A 20,795-nucleotide genomic window follows, 5' to 3' on the forward strand; every position below is an offset into this window, starting at 1 on the left:
GTTTGTCAATGATGTGATGAGTGTGATTGAAATTATATATTTTTTAATTGATAAAAATGTAAGTTTGCAAATTTATCCTTATATTTAAAAATGATTAAAAGTTAATTTGATATATTTATTTATAAATTATAATTATTTGATTAATTATGTTTTTTATAATAATTATTTTTTTATAATATTTATATTTTTTATATTTAAATGATAATTATATTTTAAATAAAAATAATAATAATTTAAGTATAAATAATATATATATATATATATATATATATATATATATATATATAACTTTCTTCACACCGTTGCGAAGAAAGTTTTGCGGGAAATTCTTTTTTGATTGGCGTACAATTTTATTTTTATTATGTGACTTTCTTCACTTCTCGTTGGTAATCGAAATTCTTCATCTTTCTTTACGAAGAAACAAAGGCAACCTTAGATTATAGAAGGGAAAAAGTATAAAAAAAAACTATTTTTTTATAAATTAAAGAATATTATATGTTCTAATCATGTCATTATTATACACGTGACTTTTTCTTTTATTCTTCTATCTTTCTCTTTATTTTTATCTATTTTTAAGTGTATATATATATAATTTCTATTTTTACAATGTTTTTCACCAACAACCCTTATAATAATAATATATTCATAGTAATATATGAATCCATCAATAGTGAGAATTAGCAAATTTTCTCTCCAATAAAACAATAACTTTGCATCTTTATTGACAAAAAAATTTTTATGTAAATGGTAAAACTGAAAAATATACTATTAATATATAATTTTTGCTAGTTTATTTGTTGCTGACTTCCACTCAATACATTACACATAAAACACACAAAAAAAGGATTCCATAGCTAATGGATACTCCAATCGATACTCCATTATTTACTAGTAGAAAAGTGTATCGATCTACTTAAACATTCATAATAATTTTACAATCTGAACTTACAACAGTTATTGACAAATGTACCTAGAACATATACATAGTCATACATGATAATATACACATCACCATGCAAAGCTGATGGATTCAAAGTGAAGATTATCAGCCAAACCAGAAGAACAAATTCTGGCAACTTCATGTCTCATGTTCCTTGGGCCACAGACCAAGACTCCAATATCTTTGCCTTTGCAATCAAACAGAATTTCTGCAACATTAACACATTGTATTGTGTTTATATCTTCACCTCCATGATATAGTAAACCAAAAAATGGTCACACCAAACAATGTTAAGGACTCTGAGAACTTACTCTTGAGATCAGGCCTTACACCAAAATGAACATTGGTTGCTTGCACTAGAGACTGATGGGGAAGGCTTTCCAGCTCTCTCTCTGAGCCATATATCCATGACCCTGGTGATCTTGTCGGTGTTGGAACTTCCACATTCATGACTTGCTTGCTTTCGAAGGTGTTTTGTTTCTTCCACCAGAGAAAAACTGCACTAGAACATATGCATACGACTGCAAAAAGTAGAAACAAAAACCACAAAACCTTAAAGGTCCAATGATAAACTTCGCCTGAGTTATTTTCAATAGGGTATATGTAGAAACGAGTGATAATCCCCAAAAGAAGGAGAAACATGAGAAAGGATGATGAGATTATAGAAGCAAGACATAGCCAGTTGTTTGGGCCTAATACGACTGAGATAGGAGTGTCTGAGAGGGCAGGCTTAAACCATTTGGTTTGGATCAGCTTTTCTGAATCTTGAGGTTCTTCTTTTTCTCTGGTAACGTAGGCCTCGATTTGCAATTGAAGGTTTGAGATTTGGGTTTTTGAGCCAGAAACAGAAAGCATAAGATCTAACATAGTTAGATCAACAGAGTTTTTGAAAGAACAAACAAGTAGGACTCTTGGAACATGAGATTCTTGTTGGTTTTGAAATATGAGCTCGCGGATTATGGATATGAAGGGAGTGATGCCACTTCCACCACTCACCAAGACAAGCTCGTCGTGCCTGTTACAATTGAAAATTATTTGATTAGAAAAAAGCACAGTATATAAAATACACACAACCAAAATCATTCTCAGCAAAAGAATCATTTTCCTTTCTCTAGTTATTAAGGGCACTATACCTTAAAAAATGTGAAGTACTTGGTCCATAGGGTCCTTCAACAGAAACGTTGAGATGATCCAAAGCAGATGAAGAAAGTTGCTGATAGAGTTTGTTTGTCCAGCTACCCTCAGTTTTAATTGCAACACTTAGAATATCTTTCTCCATATTACAACTAGAGATCACCGTGAAAGGGTGCCACTGCAGCTTGGAAATTTTGGGTACATTTATGTAGACGATGCTTGTGGGGTTATAGTATAAACCTATCATCAAAGCATAATTTGGTTACCAAAACTTGGTTTAGGTAATAAACTTATTCACATACATAGAATCAAATGAAAGATCATAAAAAGATAACATATTATTTAAGTTTGCTTGTGATTTTTATCATAATAATTTTGATAGGCTTACTTGGAGTCTTGGCGAAGTTGAGTTCAAGTGCAGCACAGGGTAAAATGCGAGCTGATAGCAATGGTGCATTTTGGCGAGATTGCAAGAATCTGAGGTGTCTGTCAACGAGGAAGAGGAAAATCCCCGGAGCGATCATGCACATGTATTCAACTCCGACGTGGATGCCATAAAATAAGATGTAGAGAGTGTAGAGATGGTGACTGTAGAAGAAAACCTCAAACATTTTACGTCTGAACTTAGGAAAGCTTGGCACCCACATCGCTAATGCAATTACACTTGCAATAATCCCAGCTACATTTGATACATATGTCTTGCTCCACTCCAGTGCCTGGGACAACATCATTTTGCAAGTTTTATTATTATTTTCAGTTTTGCATTTATTCAAAAATACAACATTCAATAATACATAAAAAAAATACTCACAAATTTTATGTCTTGAAAGATTATGATCAGATATGGTGTTATAGTAGTATCTCTCAAAAATTCATTTCTTGAAAGATTTAGATAAAATATGGTGTTATAGTAGTATCTCTAAAAAAATCATGTCTTGAAATATTTAGATAAAATATAGTGTTATATATATACACGAATTTTTTATTGAAAAATGAATCTAAAATACTTAAAATTATTTACATTTGTTATTTTTAAAAATAAATGTCTTCATTTATACAAGCTTTAAGTTCATGAATTGTTAAAAATATATACAATTTCATCTCAACTTATATAATACATTTATTAACTTTTAAGATAATTACTTATATATATATATATATATTACAACAATAATTAATAATTGAGTAAGGGTATGACAATATGGGTTTAATACTTGATAGAGTACATACAACTTTATCATTATATGCTAATGTTAAGGGACACAAATGATCATGTTAACTTTTGGAGTAAGGTGCACTGAAGTTTTTTTAAATTTTGCTTATAATTCTATTTTTTCTTATCATTATATTGACCTTTCTTAAAGGTATATCTTCAATGAAATGGTACATCTGTTTAAAACTGACAAGAGTGCATGTAATATTTTTTTAAATTTAAGAGTACAGATATAATGTAAAATAAAAAGAAGATAAAGTAATGCTTTTTAAAGCTTAAGAAAGTAGATAAGTAAAGGTAATAGAAAAAGAGAAGAGGAATTACATAGAATTTTGAATTTTAAGTATAATTTAAAAAAGTTAGAATTTGTTCTATGTCTTTTTATTCTCATTTACTTACATCAAACCTACTAATACACCCACTATAAGAAAATCATGAAATAGAAACCAATTTTTAGAGATAAAAAATAATTAGTTGTTATAGTGACTAAATTAGAGACTAAAAACATTTTGGTTTCTAAATTAGTTTCTATTTTTTTAAATGGTTTCTAAATTGATATATAATTAGCAACCATGGTTTTTGCTATCAAATTTAGAATTTAAGTAGCAAAAAATCTTGGTTGCTAATTAGACACCAATTTAAAAACCATTTAACAATAATAGAAACTAATTTAGAAACCAAATTTTTTTTAGTTTCTAAAATGGTCTTTAATTTAGTCTCTATAATAACTAGTTATTTTTTTGCCTCTAAAAATTGATTTTTATTTTTTCTTGTAGTAGTGAATATTTGTTTTCATCCTTGACAAGTCTAGCAAATACTAATTATTGTGTGATCTTTCTTTTGTTTTATAGTATATTAAAGCCCCTCTTTATGTACCTGTGTTGTGCTTATCTAATTGTATAACAAAAATATTTATTTTGTTATAATATTTTATTAAAAAAGACAGTTGTAAGGTAAAAGTTTATGAAGAGTAGTGTTAAAACAACTTTTTCTGTAATTAAATGTGATTCACTGTTTAGAAAATATTTACATGTTTTTCTTGGGTCGAGAAACTGTTCCAAAATATGATTTTAGGTTAATCAATTTTTGATAGTTTGCAGAAAAATTAGACTAATAATATTTATATATTAAAGTAAAAATCATTTTATTCTAAAATCAATTTTAAAAACGCTCATCCACAGATATAGCTAGGTTATTCTGTCTAATAAAAGAGAAACATTTTTCTTTAGTGTAAAAGTACATGTAAATGTAAGTAAGTTTGTGGTAAGATCTATCTCAAGCAAATATACTAAGTCTGTAAATATTAATTATAAAATTAATTTTGAGTGGAAATAAATTTGTTATGAAACTTAATTAGTACCACAAAATAAAGAAAAATTTATATTAATTTTATTAAAATTAGGTTTGATCCAAGGCAAATCAATTTTGATACTTCCAATCCAACAACATGAAATCAATGACAGAGGTAATTAACATATTATTGAAATGCATATGATTTTATGATAAGATCAACTAGGGTTGGGAAGTGAAAAATATGACCTCTTTCATTTGATCTGTGATGCCCCAGTACATGAAGAAACCTATAGTGTGCACAGCAAAAAGCACCATGGATACATGTCCTAGCCAAATATGGTACTTGATGCTTGACTCTGATGTGAGTCCAAATAGAGGAAGAATAGAAGATGCTCTTGTCACCGGAAAGAATAGAAATGCCCAACATATGTTTCCTATGTACCCAGCTCTCAGAGACACACTCCTCAACTTTGCTTGCCACCTGCCACAAACCAATAATAGATTTCCATTATTCAAGCTTTTTTTCTTAAGATTTCAACCATAAAAGTGAAACTATACTCACACTTTTTCACCCTCCATGTGCATATGAAGGTGGCCAAAACTAATGTGTAAGTAATTGGAAAGGGACCATATCAAGAGTGCAGCAAACATGAGTGCAAAAACAAGCTCCATAGATGTCAGAATTCCTATTGGAGACATCACAACAAATGGCCGTCTCAAGAAACTTAACCTTCTGTTTGCAGTTCCTCCGCTGAAAAAAACCAAACAACACACACAAATCTCACAAACATTTACAAAGATCTGAGTGAGCTAGCTAGCTAGCTATAATATAAAAGGATTTGGATCTTGTTTTGCTCTTGAATAATATTATATAATCTTGTTAGAGAAATATAAAAGACATGAAAGAAGAAACATATATAGTTTCTGAGATCTATAACCAATTGTGGTGACCCTTTTGTTTCTTGTTCTCTACAATATATACAGAAGCATATAATGCTGTATAGGATATAAGATCCACGTGGACTACTTTGTTGTACCTTTTGGAAGATAGATTTTCAGGTTTTTGCAGGCGAAGATGGAGATAGACACAACCCAGAGCCCCCATGAAGACGACGGGGAATGTGAAAAGCAAGAGATTTGTCCCTAAAACAGTGAACGGTGTAATCAGAAGAAAAAAAGGAAAAGAAGAGCATAGAGAGAGAGAGAAGTTGTGGTAAATAGTGTTGTAATGCAGATAGATGCATGAGATTAAACTAAAATGAAATGAGAAGCACCTTGTTCTCTAAAGTAAGTAGAGTTTAATTTGTTTTCGAGTTTGGGGTTCCAGGTGTTCTTGTAAACCTTTGTGGGCAACAAGATCCAAACCATGATCCACCCAACAAACACCAAAACAAAAATTATCTTAAGGAATGTGAGGTTCTTCATCCTTAATACTGAGTTGTATATTATGACCTTTTGTTCTTCATTTGCAAGGGCTATATATAGAAACTCAGACACCTTATGGATTCTAGTTACAACTTACAATTATATATAAATAACTCTGTCACTTTAACTTCCTATGTGTTAAAAACTCTACTCATTTATTAAAATGTGAGTTAAAGAAACTATATATTTATAAACCACTTCATATCTCAATTTTTAGTAATGTGAAGTGTTAACATTAAAAATTAAATAGAGATTGATTTAAGTTTTTCTGGAAGTATATATAATTATGAGTATTATCCGATTTTTTATTATTAAAAGGCATATTTATTAAGTTTTGAAAAATATTCAATCTTTGCCTTAAATTAGTTTACATTTGTTTTTATTTGCCTTTCTGTGTATATCCAGGAATCATGTGTGTCCATCAATTTCAGACAATTATTTATAGAGTGGATTTGGTTCTCCAGATTTTATATTAAAATATGATGAAGTGGTGCTCAAAATATTCTGTACTACTCTCATTGAATGTAAGTAACAGTTGTTTAGCAGTGTATATTATTACTTATGCCTTACAAAAATAACCATTTATTCTGTATAATCTAATTAATGGTAATAACTTTGATACAAAGAGACATGAAAAATGATACTTTGGACACCCTTCTTTCTAAATATCCAGACATAACACTTATCATTTTATTCTTTAATTTTTTTTCTATCACTCATAATATATACACTTTTTAACACCAATAAATTGTGAATCGATGAGAATAAATGATCACACTAACTCCAAACGTTAAGTTTATGAATTTCTTTTCTATTTAGATGTGTTTAACTTATCTACTTCTATCATAAGTTCACATTTTGCATGTACATTCAAACAAACAGAACCAGCATGTCTCAATTACACAGTACAAAAATGTTATATATTTTTATTAGATAAAGTCTAAATTTGGTGTGGTTCTCCTTTTACCTCTTCTTTTTTTACACACTTCACGTAATTTCTTTTTCTCTTTCCAAATAGTTGCCCAAGTCGCAATAATATAGAGAGGAATTTATCTATTAATAAGAGAAGATTAAGAACTTACAACACAATTCACCCTTTTGAAACAGTTGCATGGATGAAGTTACAGTAAATTTAATCATTTTACATGTTTACTAAGATGGACGTGACTCATTTTGAATAAGAAATTTTGTCTTGTGCATTGATAAATGTCAAACTGTCCCTTCAAGGAGATAAAATCCAAATATGTAAAAAATAATTGAAATTAATGGACATTTGGAATGATGTTATTAAACTGAATTTTATGATTTAAATATATAACATTTTCATACTAGGTTTTAAAAGTTTTTATCCCTAAAACACTAAAATTATTATTTTTTCTATCTAAGTAATTATATATTAACGGGTTATTGCGCTTGTGGATATCACATTAATGTCATATACTGCCAAAGAAAATTTCCGATTTTTAAAATAAAAATTATTTATTTATTTTAAAGTAAATATTAAAAGATAAAAAAAAAAGAAATATGTATTGTAATTATTAAAATCAATATTCAGTTATTTTATATGGACTAAAAAAATTATTTAAAATTTTAGATAAATGAAAAAACTAGAACCCTAAATCAAAACCTGTTATTTATAAAAACTAAAACATATTAAGTTTATAAATATAACCAATTAGATCATATTTGAAATATGAAAGAGTAATGTAGCTATCAATTAACAATCGTATAACCTAAATTTATAGTTAATGTTTATAAAAGAGAACTCTGAGTTATGTGGCATATATAAATATGAATATGAATGAATAAGATTATAAATCAGAAATGGTGGTAGCATACTTCATTTTTTTTTAAATGTCCCCTTTTTATCCTACTAGTAATCTATATCGAGAGTTATCTCGATTCATAACAACTAAATATTTCCTACTAGTAACTGTTTTTTTTTTCTCTTTCATTGTACATATAATATTTCATTAACCAATTCCAAATTAACGTATAATATAAGTAATTGCATAATATATATATATATATATATATATATATATATAACCATAAATGTTTGATTTTTCCAAAATTTGGTTTATTACTGAAAGAATATCAAATATGTATTCATGGTTAAAATTCAAAATATTAAATAAAAATTAATTTAACCAACACTGTTCTTAAAATAAATTTCCTATGAATATCAATTTATTTAATTGCGTATTTATATAAAAAAATATTATGAAAATAAGTACTATCCTTCTACAAGCCATGTAACAAATTGCATTAGGGAAAAAGGCATTGTAAATGTACAATTGCAGTTTTAAACTTCTTCTGTGTAATATATATAATAGGTAGATAAATAGATGATAATGATAGTACAGTTGACTTGAGATTGGGTAGTAATCATGTACTACATGCAGTACTCATAAATATATGGTGGAAATTGGTGAGTTTAGCATACTTAATACTTTTCATTAACTATTAAGATTCGTTTAAATATATTTATAATTGCGAAGTAAACAATTTTAATGAATTAAATTATTTATAGCTTATTCTTTTAAAAAAATGTGCACAACTCGATCTTATATACTATTATTATTGCTTGCCTTGATGGATTAAGGATATGTAACATGAAGCATGAAGGCTATGACATGAGAATCCACAAATTACTTCATTCAATTCAAAAGTCAGAATACATGATATTATTACAATGTCAACCCTAAACATCTTTTTTTTTTGTGATCTTACGTAATATTTTTTCAATATTTTTCTTAGCTTCTTGTATCATTCTCTTATATCATAAGTGAAAGACTATATCTTAAAAACATTATCTATATTCAGAACTATAAGTATTTATCTATCTATTACGATCGTTTTTTATTGCACACAAGTATTCGTAAAAGATATGTCATTGTTATGCATTGTAAGTTGACATTAATACTAATTATCATATATGATTAAAATATGTTTACGTTTAAAATATTTTTAAGAAAAACTTCGGCGTAAACTTAGCAAAAAGGGGAATGTGGAAATAATAAGGCCCGTTTAAAGAGTATGAAACCAAATCCAGGCACATTCTCCATGCACCCAACACATTCTAATTGGCACCCAATCACTTAATAGTAAAAGACGAATATACCCTTAATGAAATTCTGAAAACTATAATTGTGATATGCATCCAATCACCTGCACCAACCCTATTCTTCTGTTCTTCCATTCCATTGTGCCTGCCGCAGCCACCGAGCCACCGTAAGCCACCGTGTTGTGCAGCCACCGTGAGCAAGCTTGTTGTCCAACCACCGTGAGCGACGTTCTTCTCCATTCTTCTGCACCCACCGTGACCTCCATTATCGTAGGCAGAGCACCAGATTCGAAGGTACGTCATGCTTCCGGATATTTTTTTCCATAAGTGAGTGAGAGTTGCGGATATTTTTATCCGCAAGTGACTTTTGAGAGGTGCAGATATTTTTATCCGTAAGGGAGTTTGGGGTCCGGATATTTTTATCCGTAAGTTTGTTTTGACTTACAGATATTTTTATCCGGAATATAGTTAGGTCCGGATATTTTTATCCGTAGGCAAAACTGTGGCTGGCTTCCGGATATTTTTATCCGTAGGCACAACTGTGGCTTCCGGATATTTTTACCCGTAAGCAACGATCAGTTCCAGATATTTTTATCCGTAAGCAACAAGCAGTTCCGGATATTTTTATCCGTAAATGAAGAAGACAAGGGCATTTTAGGATTTTTAAAAGTGTGTCGGGTGCCAGTCACAACTGATCGGGTGCAGGAAGCAATGCTAGCATGGCACGAATTAGAGATCCCATTTTTGGGCCCGACCTTCAATATTGGCATATCATGCAAGGACTTTTTCTTCCTCTATCTCTATATATTCTTCTCTCACCTTCATAAATTTTGTATTTTAAAAAATATCCATTTGTAATATTCCTGATTACATAATCCGAAAATATTTTTTTCAATTTCATAATTAAATTATAGATTACATAATCCAAAAGCTTTTTTTCAGATACATGATTAAATTTTGGATTACATAATCCAGAAGCTACGCTATGAAGATGACACAAAAAGAATAAAAAAAATATTTTCACATTTTGTATGAGGACAGCAGAATAACATATGAAGGTCCAGGAAGAAACAGTCTCATGCAAGGCCTTAGAAATTGAATTTTCAACTTTACCCTTAAAAAATGTGTATTTTAAATTGTGTATCTCAAAATTATTTCTAAATGGAAATATATTTTGAAATGTACATTTAAGAATACATATTTTTTTTAATGTAATTCTAAATTTAAAAATACATTTTAATGTATTAATATATTTTTGATTGTATATTTTAAAATATATTTTTATATTTAAAAATATTATAAAATATATTAATACAAGTTAGAGTGCAATATATTGTAGAATGCATTTTCAATTTAAAAATGTATTTTTGAATATGCAAATGTATTAATACATTTTTGAATACGCTCCCTGCACCCACTAGTGGCAAAAACCCACATATACATTATTTTATCGTTATCTTGATTATCATAACCCTTCCATTAACAATTAAACTCTTTTTTTTTTTCTTTTGAAGTGTTCTTCAATCCATTATCACACATTGACATCCTACTCTTTAATTAGGTAATTTATAAAAGCTAAACGTAAAACTTTCAGAGAAACCGTTTCTTTATTTATCACTTAAATTTTATCTCTGGTACTGTAAATATGAATCTTCCTTTTGAAAGAGAGTTTTTAGATGTTATTATCACATATTGGACATTCAATTCAATTTAATTTTTTATTATTATTATTTTTATTTCAAATATTAGCGTCAATTTAATTTACTTAACAACTAGTCTAGAAAATTGATTTAATTATATATGTGCATAAAGATGAAGGTGATAATTTGGTAGATGATATGCTTGTGGTGCTTATTATGGACTTGGATAAATTATTTTTTGCTTCTTCTTGGAGTTCGTAATGTTTAAGTAAACTTCAAGCACGTTAAACTTAATAAAGTGTATATCAAGCTTTTCGTAATCTTAAACTTAAAGGCTGCCTTAAAAAACAAGTATAGATAAGCTAATCACATGGATGTAGTCAAAGAGCACACAAAGAATTTAAAATTATTGTTGAATAAGTATATATAAACGTCTGAAAATGTTTTTTTAAAAAACAAAATCTTTTTTAAAAAAACAAGGATTTTGTTTTAAAAATTACTTCTATGTAGTACAAACAGTGATACTGACACTAATACGACATTGACACGGATACAAAGATACATAAAATATCTAAAATGTAGGATACGGGAACACAAATCTATATATTATATAATTATAAATTATATAAATTGACAATAAAGATTTATGTAACAAGTATGTTCTAGATTATTTTTTTGGAGCAGAAAAATGTTTTTCATGACTTGTTCACAAGGATTTGTTTTTTATTTTTATAATCATAATAACAATTTATACAATAAAATTTGAATTTTTGAAAAAATTAATATATTTTTCCTTTTTAAAATTATGTTAGAACCGTACTAAAATTGTCAGAAATCTAACCAATATTTTTTGAATTGAACATTTTACAGATACATGTCCTACATATATCATACGAGTGTAGATGTGTCATTTAAAAATAATATTCGAGTAGTGGGCATGTGACCTTTTTAATAGTAAGGAGGTGCCTCAAAGCAAAAGTAGTGGCAGAATATGCGCAACGGTATTTTTGGAAGAAACGACAACATAAACCACTGCACTCATTAATGTGAACCATACAAAAAAAACAATGGTCCATACATGCATGCATACACCCAGTATTAAAAGCCAAAAGGGTTCATTAATTAATACTTGTCAACTTCTAACTCTTTCACTGTATGCAATTTGCAAATGCTTTCTCAAATAATTGTACTAATAATGATGTCATTTTGTGTAATGGTGAGCCATGGCTTCAAGCAACCATATTTCTCTTTGTGCCGACATGTAAAAAATACCTTGGCAAATCACACAACAACCTTAATTCTTATAAAATTCTTAAATATATTATCTATAATATCTAACACCAAATTTGTTTCCTATTACAACTACTAAAAAATAATAATAATTAAATAACAACTAAATTTAGAAAAATAAAATAAAATAATCAATGTATTAACTAAATTAGATACTATTTTATATATTAAAATGTATTTATATTTGAAGTAATTTCTATTATTAATAAAAAAAATTAAAAACTTTTAAGATTGGTATCTAAATTAGCTACCAAGATTTTAGCTACTAATTTAGATTATAAATTAATCTCGAACTACTACAGACTAATTTTGACACCTCAAGTAACAACAATCATCCTGTCATCACATGAAAAAAATATTATTAAAAAAAAATACAAAAATATGGAGGATCAGGCCAAAACTCATATGTTAACAAAAACAATACAAAGTAGACTATACCTATTCATAAAGAATTTTAAGAACAAACTAGATAGAAACCTATAATACCAATGAAATGATTCTCTGTTAATAAATCCTAAATTAGTTGACTTATCAGTAGACACATTCCCTTCAAAAAAATATGAGTAACCCTAGTAAGTAATTAAAACCTTGGTAACTGTTAGATACCAATTTAAAAATTATTTATAAATTTTATTAATAATAAAAATTATTTTAGATACTAATAATTTTTTTAATTTATAAAATGATTTCTAATTTAATCGTAATCTTTAAACAATATTATTTTAACAACTACATATTAAAAGAAACAAATTTACAACTATACAATTTAAAAATTATTCTATTTTAATAAATATTTATTTCCAATATTAAAAATATGCGTGAATTTAAAAAGTGGAGAGATTGTGAAAGGTTATAAAATGATGTGTTGCTTATCCAATTGTCAAAATAGGAGGAAAAAAAAATCTAGTATGTTGACCAATGGCATGGGATGTGTGAGAAAGAAGATCTATAAATTCCACTAATTTGAGAGGTGCAAAGAATACATTAATAGGGTACTGTGTTGTAAAGCTGGCATGCACTATGCATATGCCTTTTTGCACTGGAAGACATTAAGAATTTAATTTGCATTCTACTACATTATAAGATAAGGTCCTGCAAACATATGTGGTTGCCAATTGGAGATTTGAATCTGAAACCTATACAAATTTGTCAACATGTAACTGTGACCTATCTTTTCAACCCAAGATGTTTGAAAAAATAAAGGATATACAATAATTTATGCAGGTTTTTATGGCAAAAAATCTGTTAACCAAATAGGTGGATACGCGCAAAAGCTATTTGAGAAAAGGAAATCCAAATCCTGTCTCAGACCCTTGTGTCTTTCTTTGATCCAAACAGAAGCATTTGCGTGATCTGTTATCAAAAATTTCTTTCACTACACTCTATGTATAGTAAAAATACTTTATAATATCACAACTTTAAACAATTAAAACATTATTTATTGAACATATATGATTATTGTAAGTATGTTTTATTTTTCCTTTCAGAAAGTTAGCCCTGTACAAATCTTAGATTACATGCATGCTATATAAACGATGAAAGACAATGCTACACTTATTTTTGTCGTTTTTATAGATTTTTTTTGCCGTGTAACTTAGGGAGATGTAACCTTTTTAAAATATCTCTCATAAGTTACTAAAAATACTCGTTAATAGTTACTTGTTTATCTCCCCTGTAAACGTTTTCCACTCATGATATGTAAGATTTTTGTTTTGCGGTACGAGGTCACAGCTATGTTCCACTACAGGTAATTCTGTTCCCATATCAAGATTCAAATTTGTGCCCAGAAGTTTAGATGGAAAATCTGTACGAGTGTTAGTGTAGATGTGCATGCGACTAACATTGTAATTCGTTAAAATCTACCGTTATATGAAGTGGAGCGCTCAAATAACTAATGCAGATTTGTGAGAAACGTCCAAAAATTTTGAGTTTCGAGACAACAAACCATAAAAAGCTAATGCAGGAGTAGGTGTAATCCTTTGACTTGTATTACCAAATTCATGTACTATATATATATTCCTTCTCAAATCTTCGCTGGGACTGAAGTCACTGTCTCTCTGTCTCTGTTGTCTTCTTGTTGCAGTTCTGTTCATCACACTTCCCTTTTGCATCCTTCAACTAGAAACTACTCATGGCATGAGTTTTCCTCACCCTGACACTCTTCAAGGAATCCAAAGGCCAAAATCAAACCCCTCTTCAATGAACACCGTATTCCTCATACCCTTTATCCTTCTCCTTCTCACACCCTTCTCAGTTTCATTCTCTCCCACGGATAACTTCCTTCTCAGTTGTGGATCACACAGCAATGCTTCCCTCTTCAGCAGAATCTTCACGGGCGATTCCACCAATCCAGGTTCCAATTTTCTCTCTTCAGATGATTCTGTTTCACTCGCATATCAAAAGCCACCTCCGAATTTGCCCACTTTGTACCACACAGCAAGAGTTTTCAGCAGCACTGGGGGCTACAGGTTCAACATGAAGAAAAACGGCACCCACTTTGTGCGTTTTCATTTCTCCCCCTTCAAGGCTCAGAGTTTTGATCTAAAATCAGCCAAATTTTGTGTCTTTGTTAATGGGGTTTCGGTGCTGAGCAATTTCCAGCCACCTAATGATATGCTTCTCAAAGAGTTTATTCTAAACATAGAGTCAAACTTTCTTGAGATTTTGTTTAGGCCTGTTGGTGACTCAGGTTTTGCCTTTGTCAATGCTTTGGAGGTGTTTACTGCCCCTATGGATTTTGTTATAGATTTTGGAGCCAGGTTGGCTGGTCCTTCTGGGTTGGAAGAGTACAGAAACCTTTCATCTCAGGTTTTGGAAACTGTTCATAGGATCAATGTTGGGGGTTTGAAAATAACTCCTTTCAATGACACCCTTTGGAGGACTTGGATTCCTGATGAGGATTATTTGGTGTTTAAGGGTGAAGCAAAGCCTGCAGTGAGCACCCACATACCGAATTACCAGAAGGGAGGTGCAACTAGAGAGATTGCACCTGAAAATGTTTACATGACTGCTCAGCAGATGAATAGGGAAAACTCAAGTTTGGCATCTAGATTCAACATAACCTGGAACTTCCCTGTGTCTTCTGGTGGTGTTCCACACTTGGTTCGGTTGCATTTCTGTGATATTGTCAGTCCTGCTCTCAACTTGCTCTACTTTGATGTGTACATCAATGGGTACATTGCATACAAGGATCTTGATTTGTCAGCGCTTGCCATTAACAGGCTTGCATCACCTGTCTATGTGGATTTTGTTACAAATTCAGATGTCTCTGGTTTTGTTCAAGTGAGTGTTGGTCCTTCTGAGCTAAGCAGTTCCATAAGGAGGAATGCCATATTGAATGGTGCAGAGATAATGGAGATGGTCAATGATGTCAGTACTAATGTTGTGCATAGGAGGAAGAATTTGTGGGTGTTGGTGGGTTCAGTTGTTGGAGGAATTGTCGTCTTATTTTTAGTTGTAGCTGCTTTTCTGCTTGGTACCAAATGCAGGAACAAAAAACCAAAACAAAGAACATTGGAAAGTGTTGGATGGACACCTTTAAGCATGTTTGGAGGGAGTTCCCTTAGTAGAAGCTCTGAGCCTGGTTCTCATGGCCTTCTTGGCTTGAAGATCCCTTTTGCTGAAATACAATCAGCAACAAACAACTTTAATAGAAATTTGATTATAGGGTCTGGTGGGTTTGGTATGGTCTACAAAGGAGTGTTCAGAGACAATATGAAGGTTGCTGTCAAGAGAGGCATGCCAGGGTCCAGACAAGGCCTTCCCGAGTTCCAAACTGAGATAACAGTTTTGTCCAAAATTCGTCATCGCCACCTTGTTTCACTAGTTGGTTTCTGTGAAGAAAATTCAGAAATGATACTGGTCTATGAGTATGTTGAAAAGGGTCCGCTGAAGAAGCATTTGTATGGCTCATCACGACAACCACCTCTCTCTTGGAAGCAGCGTCTTGAAGTATGTATTGGTGCGGCCAGAGGTCTTCACTATCTTCACACTGGCTTTGCTCAAGGAATCATCCACCGTGACATTAAATCAACCAACATATTACTTGATGAAGACTATGTGGCCAAAGTTGCTGACTTTGGTCTTTCAAGGTCAGGACCATGCATCAATGAAACACATGTGAGTACTAATGTGAAAGGTAGTTTTGGTTATCTTGATCCCGAGTATTACCGCAGACAGCAGCTTACGGATAAGTCAGATGTTTATTCATTTGGTGTCGTGCTTTTTGAGGTTCTTTGTGGCAGACCTGCTGTTGATCCACAATTAGCAAGAGAACAGGTGAATTTAGCAGAATGGGCACTTGAATGGCTGAAGAAAGGCATGCTGGACAAAATTGTTGACCCCCATCTTGTTGGACAGATCCAACAAGACTCCTTAAACAAATTTTGTGAAACTGCAGAGAAATGTTTGTCTGAGTATGGAGTTGACAGACCAGCTATGGGTGATGTCTTATGGAATTTGGAGTATGCACTTCAGCTCCAAGAAAGTGGACAACAAAGGGAACCACATGCCAACAGCAGTGCTAGTGAAGCTGCGAGTGTGACCAGTAGTACAGTTATTCCTGGAAATCCTTCTACCAACACGAGAGCAGAGAGGGATTATGATAATTTTTCTTCAGATGTTAGTACTAGCCAAGTGTTTTCCCAGCTAATGAACAATGAAGGTAGATAGGTGTATGGTGCAAATATAAGCAAGAGGTATTATAGCAGTACCCTAAGACTTCATACTTATTTTTTCTGTCAAGTTTTCCTTTAAAAAAATATGGCACCAAAACCATGATTAGAAAGATTTACTCATGGAAGGCTCCTTATATAGCACTAGTTCATTGATATTTTCTTACAAATGTTGGAATATCTTTTTGTCTGATATTTGGAGATTGCTCAAAAATTGTAGTATAATTTTTTCATTTATTTTATACAGCAGTTCTATCTTTGTTGTAGAGCTGAAGCAGTCAAATTTGTGATGAGCTATATTTGGAATTTCATTTCAAAGTTGTAATTTCAATTCCAATCCTCAGTCTAGAAGAGAAACTGTAACGTGAAATAAAGACATGTAATAGTTTCCTTTTAGAACTTCAACTAGACAAAATGGATTGTGGAAGCTAGGTGGGATTTATATGACCAAAATCTCTACCTTATAATTTTTAAACGCACAGGTCTTACTTAACAGGTGTTTGTTGTTTATGAACTTGATACTTTAGATAAGCCCCTGTTAAAATGTGTTTGCCAATGCCCTGGAGGATTATCAATAAAACCAAGTTTGTGTCAAATCGTTACCTACTAAATAAATCACGAGTAATAACAACTACAAAAATAACACAAATGAGTGTGATGAGTATGTGCATATTTTTGTGAAATGAAGTTGGGTTTGATCCTAGCAGTAGTTAATCAACTTGTTTCCTCTTTATTTTCTCGCATTGGACTCTACTCATTCACATTCAAATGGGATAAGCTTATGAAATTGTGTAGAAAAATATTCAAATGGGACTCTACTAATCAGCTTACTTAATCAAGTAGAAAGTAACTGGAGTTTGCTTCACTGATAGCTCAATCCCCTGATAAAAAAAAATACATGAAAGTACTAAACACCAGCAGGACACTGCATAATACCATTCTAGATGCATAACTTGTTACTTGATTCCTTCAAAAGCGATTCATCAGATAGCTTAATCACTAACTCTTCCAACAAAATCAAGATGGTAGTCCATTCAGCTCTTTAAAGGTGCAGATTTAACTAAAAAAAGGTGAACTTTCTCAAAAAGGTACATGTTTTTTCAAACCAGAAAATTTAGAATTGAAACATGGAAAGTGCGGTTCCATTTCACACGATAATATTCGATGCTCTTTTCATCTTTTTCAAAAGTTTATGATGGTATTTGTTTCTGAATATATTCTAAAGCTCAGGCAAAGCTGGCCATCACTCTTGCCAAAGGTGAATGAGTTATTTCCCTTTATGCATGAGTTTCGTTGGATACAGCAAACAATAAGCTGTGTTCTCAATTTTATGGAAGCGTGTAGTCTCCACTAAATAATCTACTAGCTAAATTCTGCTGTGAGGTTTCAGAAATTTTGAACAATAAGAATAGGATTCATATATAAATTTGTAGTATCAAAAACTGAAAGTATGCATTAAGACTTCACTTCCAATTAGCTCTCTTTGGATTGAGGAGAAGATTTGTGAGGAGGGGAGGAAGTGAATTTGTGAGGATTAGAGAGGATCTCTGAGGATATGTGAGGTTGTTTGGATTGAGAGATGGTAGACTGAATTTGTAAGAATGATTAATTGTAAGTTTACAAATTTGTCATTGTTATTAAAAAATATTTGAATAATGGATTATGATTTTTTTTTTTATGTAGGTTTGAATTAATTAAATTTTTTAATATATAATATTCATAATTACTTATATTTTATAATAAAAAATTAAAAAATATAATAGAAAATATTTTTTGTGTTAAATTGAAATAAAATTATTAAATATAATAAAATTTATGAAAATAAAATTTATTATTATATTCATTTATTATTTTATATAACTATATATATTTTGTTAATATTATATATATTTTTTTATTATTTATAATTGTATGTTGTTATTAATAGTATAATTAAATATTTTTGAAATTATAAAAAAATTATGTAATATTTAATTTTGATATTGTAATAAAATACATGTCCAAGAGTATTTTGGTAAAATACAACCATCCTACATAAATCCCACAAATCTCTTCATTTTGTGAAAAATGAAAAATAAATCACTCACCCTCTCTCTCATCCACTCCCTCACCCTCAAAACCCTTGAAACAAATACCAAAAACACTTCATCCATCCTCCCCCTTCCCTCCTCCCCCATGGAAACAAACACAAGACTTCTCTTCCATCAGGCAAGGGAAACCATGAAGGTAGATTAGTACCCATTCTTCAGATATTTCTAATAACTTTTTCATGAGTTAATCTTTTAGGAATTTGGATTGAAATTTTTTAAGGTTTGCTTCAACCAGTATAGTTTCATATCTTGGAGAGGATCTTAAAGCCTTGTAGTTATAATCTATCTATCTTTGTAACTTTATAATAAATTCTATAAATTATTTGTATGGGCCAACTGTTTCATCTACTATTTCATTTGGAGTTTTAACATATAACTTTATTGCGTTACTGGTTTTTTCATTTTTAATATTCATAGAAAAATTTGGGTAGCAATTAAAGAAGGCCGGGCCATCATGTAAATTACTTTCCAATATCGCAATTACTGAGTCAATAAATTTTGGCTGATTCTCCCGGCACCATATCATTTATTATTTGCACCCAACACACTCACGTAAAATGTCCATTTTGTCCTTAATGATTTTAAATTTTTGTCTTTCGGATATTCATATCCGTAAGTCAAATTACAAAGTTCCAGATATACAAATCCGGAACTAATATGTCACTTCGAATTTCATCACCTGGAAGCTTATTTGGACAACATAAATGACCTTCTGGATATCAAGATCCATAAGCAAACATAAATGAGTTATGGATCTCAATCCTCAACACCATTTATAACACACCATTCCGGATATGAAAATCCGGAACTCATTATTCACTTCCGGATGGGACCATCCAGAAGCTTAAATGAAATATGAAAATGTCCTTCTGGATTTCGAAATCCAAAATGTATAAAAATGACTTCCGAATATTGAAATCCGTAAGCAAATATGTGAAAAGGGCAGAATGGGATTTTAAAATTTTTGTTGGGTACAAGTCAAAATTGATTGGGTGCAAGAAGCAATTACCTTAAATTTTTTAAGTTTGATATCTCTTAACATTATTAGTATTGGGCTGTTTATTCCTATTCTATAGTTGGGCTTTGCCGCAACTTGAATAAGTCCTAAGTGAATAAAATTATATGGCAGTTTTTTCCTGCACCCCTACATTTTTTTTCCTGCAGCCCCACAAAGTTGCGCAAAGACAAAAGTGTCCCTGTATAAATTTTACATTTATTTTTTTGTATTCTGGATTATGAAATTCAGTAAATTTTCGGATTGGCGCTTCCGGTAAATTTTTGCATTAGCGCATCCGGTAATCTTCTGGATTGATGCTTCTAGTAGTACATGAATGATAATGTTAATCCAAAATAAACAAATGCAAAACATCCATAATTGAAAAAACCATTCCGAATTTGTCAATCCGTAATTCAAAATATGCATTTCGGATTCAGAAATCCATAATTGAAAAAATCATTATGGATACTCCAATCCATAATAGAAATTATGCTTCCAGATTCAGCAATCCGGAAATCAATATTTTATGCAAACTTTGCTTCTGGAACACCCTCTCATCTGGAATGCAACATGATTCACTTCCGGATTGATGAATCCGTAACACACTCCCATATCCCGAAATTGTGGGGGTGCAGGAAGAAAAATGTAGGAGTGCAGGAAAAAACTGCCAAATTATATTAGTCCTTTATGTGTTATCTAAAAGGATTGTTCTAATACATTTAAAATTTTATTATTTTTTTTCCGGGTAGCTATATTCTATTATATATATTTCATCTTGATTTGCGGATCAAAATTTATGTTGTTTATATACTTGACACTTTTTAACTACCGGTATTGACTAGTTATGTAATGAATTTTCTACTATTTACAATTCTTTTTCTTTATTTTTTTTTATTAGAAGATGGGGCTTCTTGTTGTTGAGTCCTTATTACAATCGGTTTATCTTTATTTTTTAACCCTAAATCACTCAGGACCTAAGAAAATTTGGTATTCTACTTCTTTCTCTAATTTTCATGTTACGGCACACCTCTGA

The 20,795-nt window shown here is 30.7% G+C and overlaps 2 protein-coding genes across 4 annotated transcripts; one reads left to right on the top strand and one right to left on the bottom strand.

Moving 5' to 3' along the window:
* Positions 1-747: 747 nt before the first annotated feature.
* On the bottom strand, positions 748-6,076 carry LOC137827733 (ferric reduction oxidase 4-like). The gene is made up of 8 exons (XM_068634023.1): positions 5,855-6,076; positions 5,618-5,723; positions 5,143-5,331; positions 4,827-5,061; positions 2,463-2,790; positions 2,074-2,314; positions 1,252-1,955; positions 748-1,148 (listed from the first exon to the last, which is right to left on the bottom strand). Exons 1-8 carry the CDS (start codon positions 6,003-6,005, stop codon positions 1,009-1,011), a joined length of 2,094 nt encoding a protein of 697 aa, XP_068490124.1. The 5' UTR covers positions 6,006-6,076; the 3' UTR covers positions 748-1,008.
* Positions 6,077-13,578: 7,502 nt separating this feature from the next.
* Positions 13,579-17,168, top strand: LOC137827731 (probable receptor-like protein kinase At5g24010). 3 transcript variants are annotated; one of them, XM_068634020.1, is made up of 3 exons: positions 13,579-13,749; positions 14,086-16,699; positions 16,926-17,168. In XM_068634020.1, exon 2 carries the CDS (start codon positions 14,139-14,141, stop codon positions 16,671-16,673), a length of 2,535 nt encoding a protein of 844 aa, XP_068490121.1. In that variant the 5' UTR covers positions 13,579-13,749; positions 14,086-14,138; the 3' UTR covers positions 16,674-16,699; positions 16,926-17,168. The 3 variants fall into 3 exon arrangements, with proteins under 3 accessions (XP_068490121.1, XP_068490119.1, XP_068490120.1); XM_068634019.1 differs by having other exon boundaries at positions 13,726-13,967; positions 16,923-17,168; XM_068634018.1 differs by lacking the exon at positions 16,926-17,168 and having other exon boundaries at positions 14,086-16,917.
* Positions 17,169-20,795: the final 3,627 nt, after the last annotated feature.

Source organism: Phaseolus vulgaris, chromosome 7, assembly GCF_000499845.2.
Source record: "Phaseolus vulgaris cultivar G19833 chromosome 7, P. vulgaris v2.0, whole genome shotgun sequence".
NCBI lineage: Eukaryota > Viridiplantae > Streptophyta > Magnoliopsida > Fabales > Fabaceae > Phaseolus > Phaseolus vulgaris.

What these genes read in the sequence shown, in the direction of transcription:
- LOC137827733 (XM_068634023.1), bottom strand. Translation starts at nt 6,005, where the DNA reads ATGAAGAACCTCACATTCCTTAAGATAATTTTTGTTTTGGTGTTTGTT. An exon ending in TCACAGATCAAATGAAAGAG is followed by an intron (nt 2,791 to 4,826) that starts GTCATATTTTTC and finishes ATGTTGTCCCAG; the next exon opens with GCACTGGAGTGGAGCAAGAC. An exon ending in TGTAAGGCCTGATCTCAAGA is followed by an intron (nt 1,149 to 1,251) that starts GTAAGTTCTCAG and finishes TTAATGTTGCAG; the next exon opens with AAATTCTGTTTGATTGCAAA.
- LOC137827731 (XM_068634020.1), top strand. Translation starts at nt 14,139, where the DNA reads ATGAGTTTTCCTCACCCTGACACTCTTCAAGGAATCCAAAGGCCAAAA.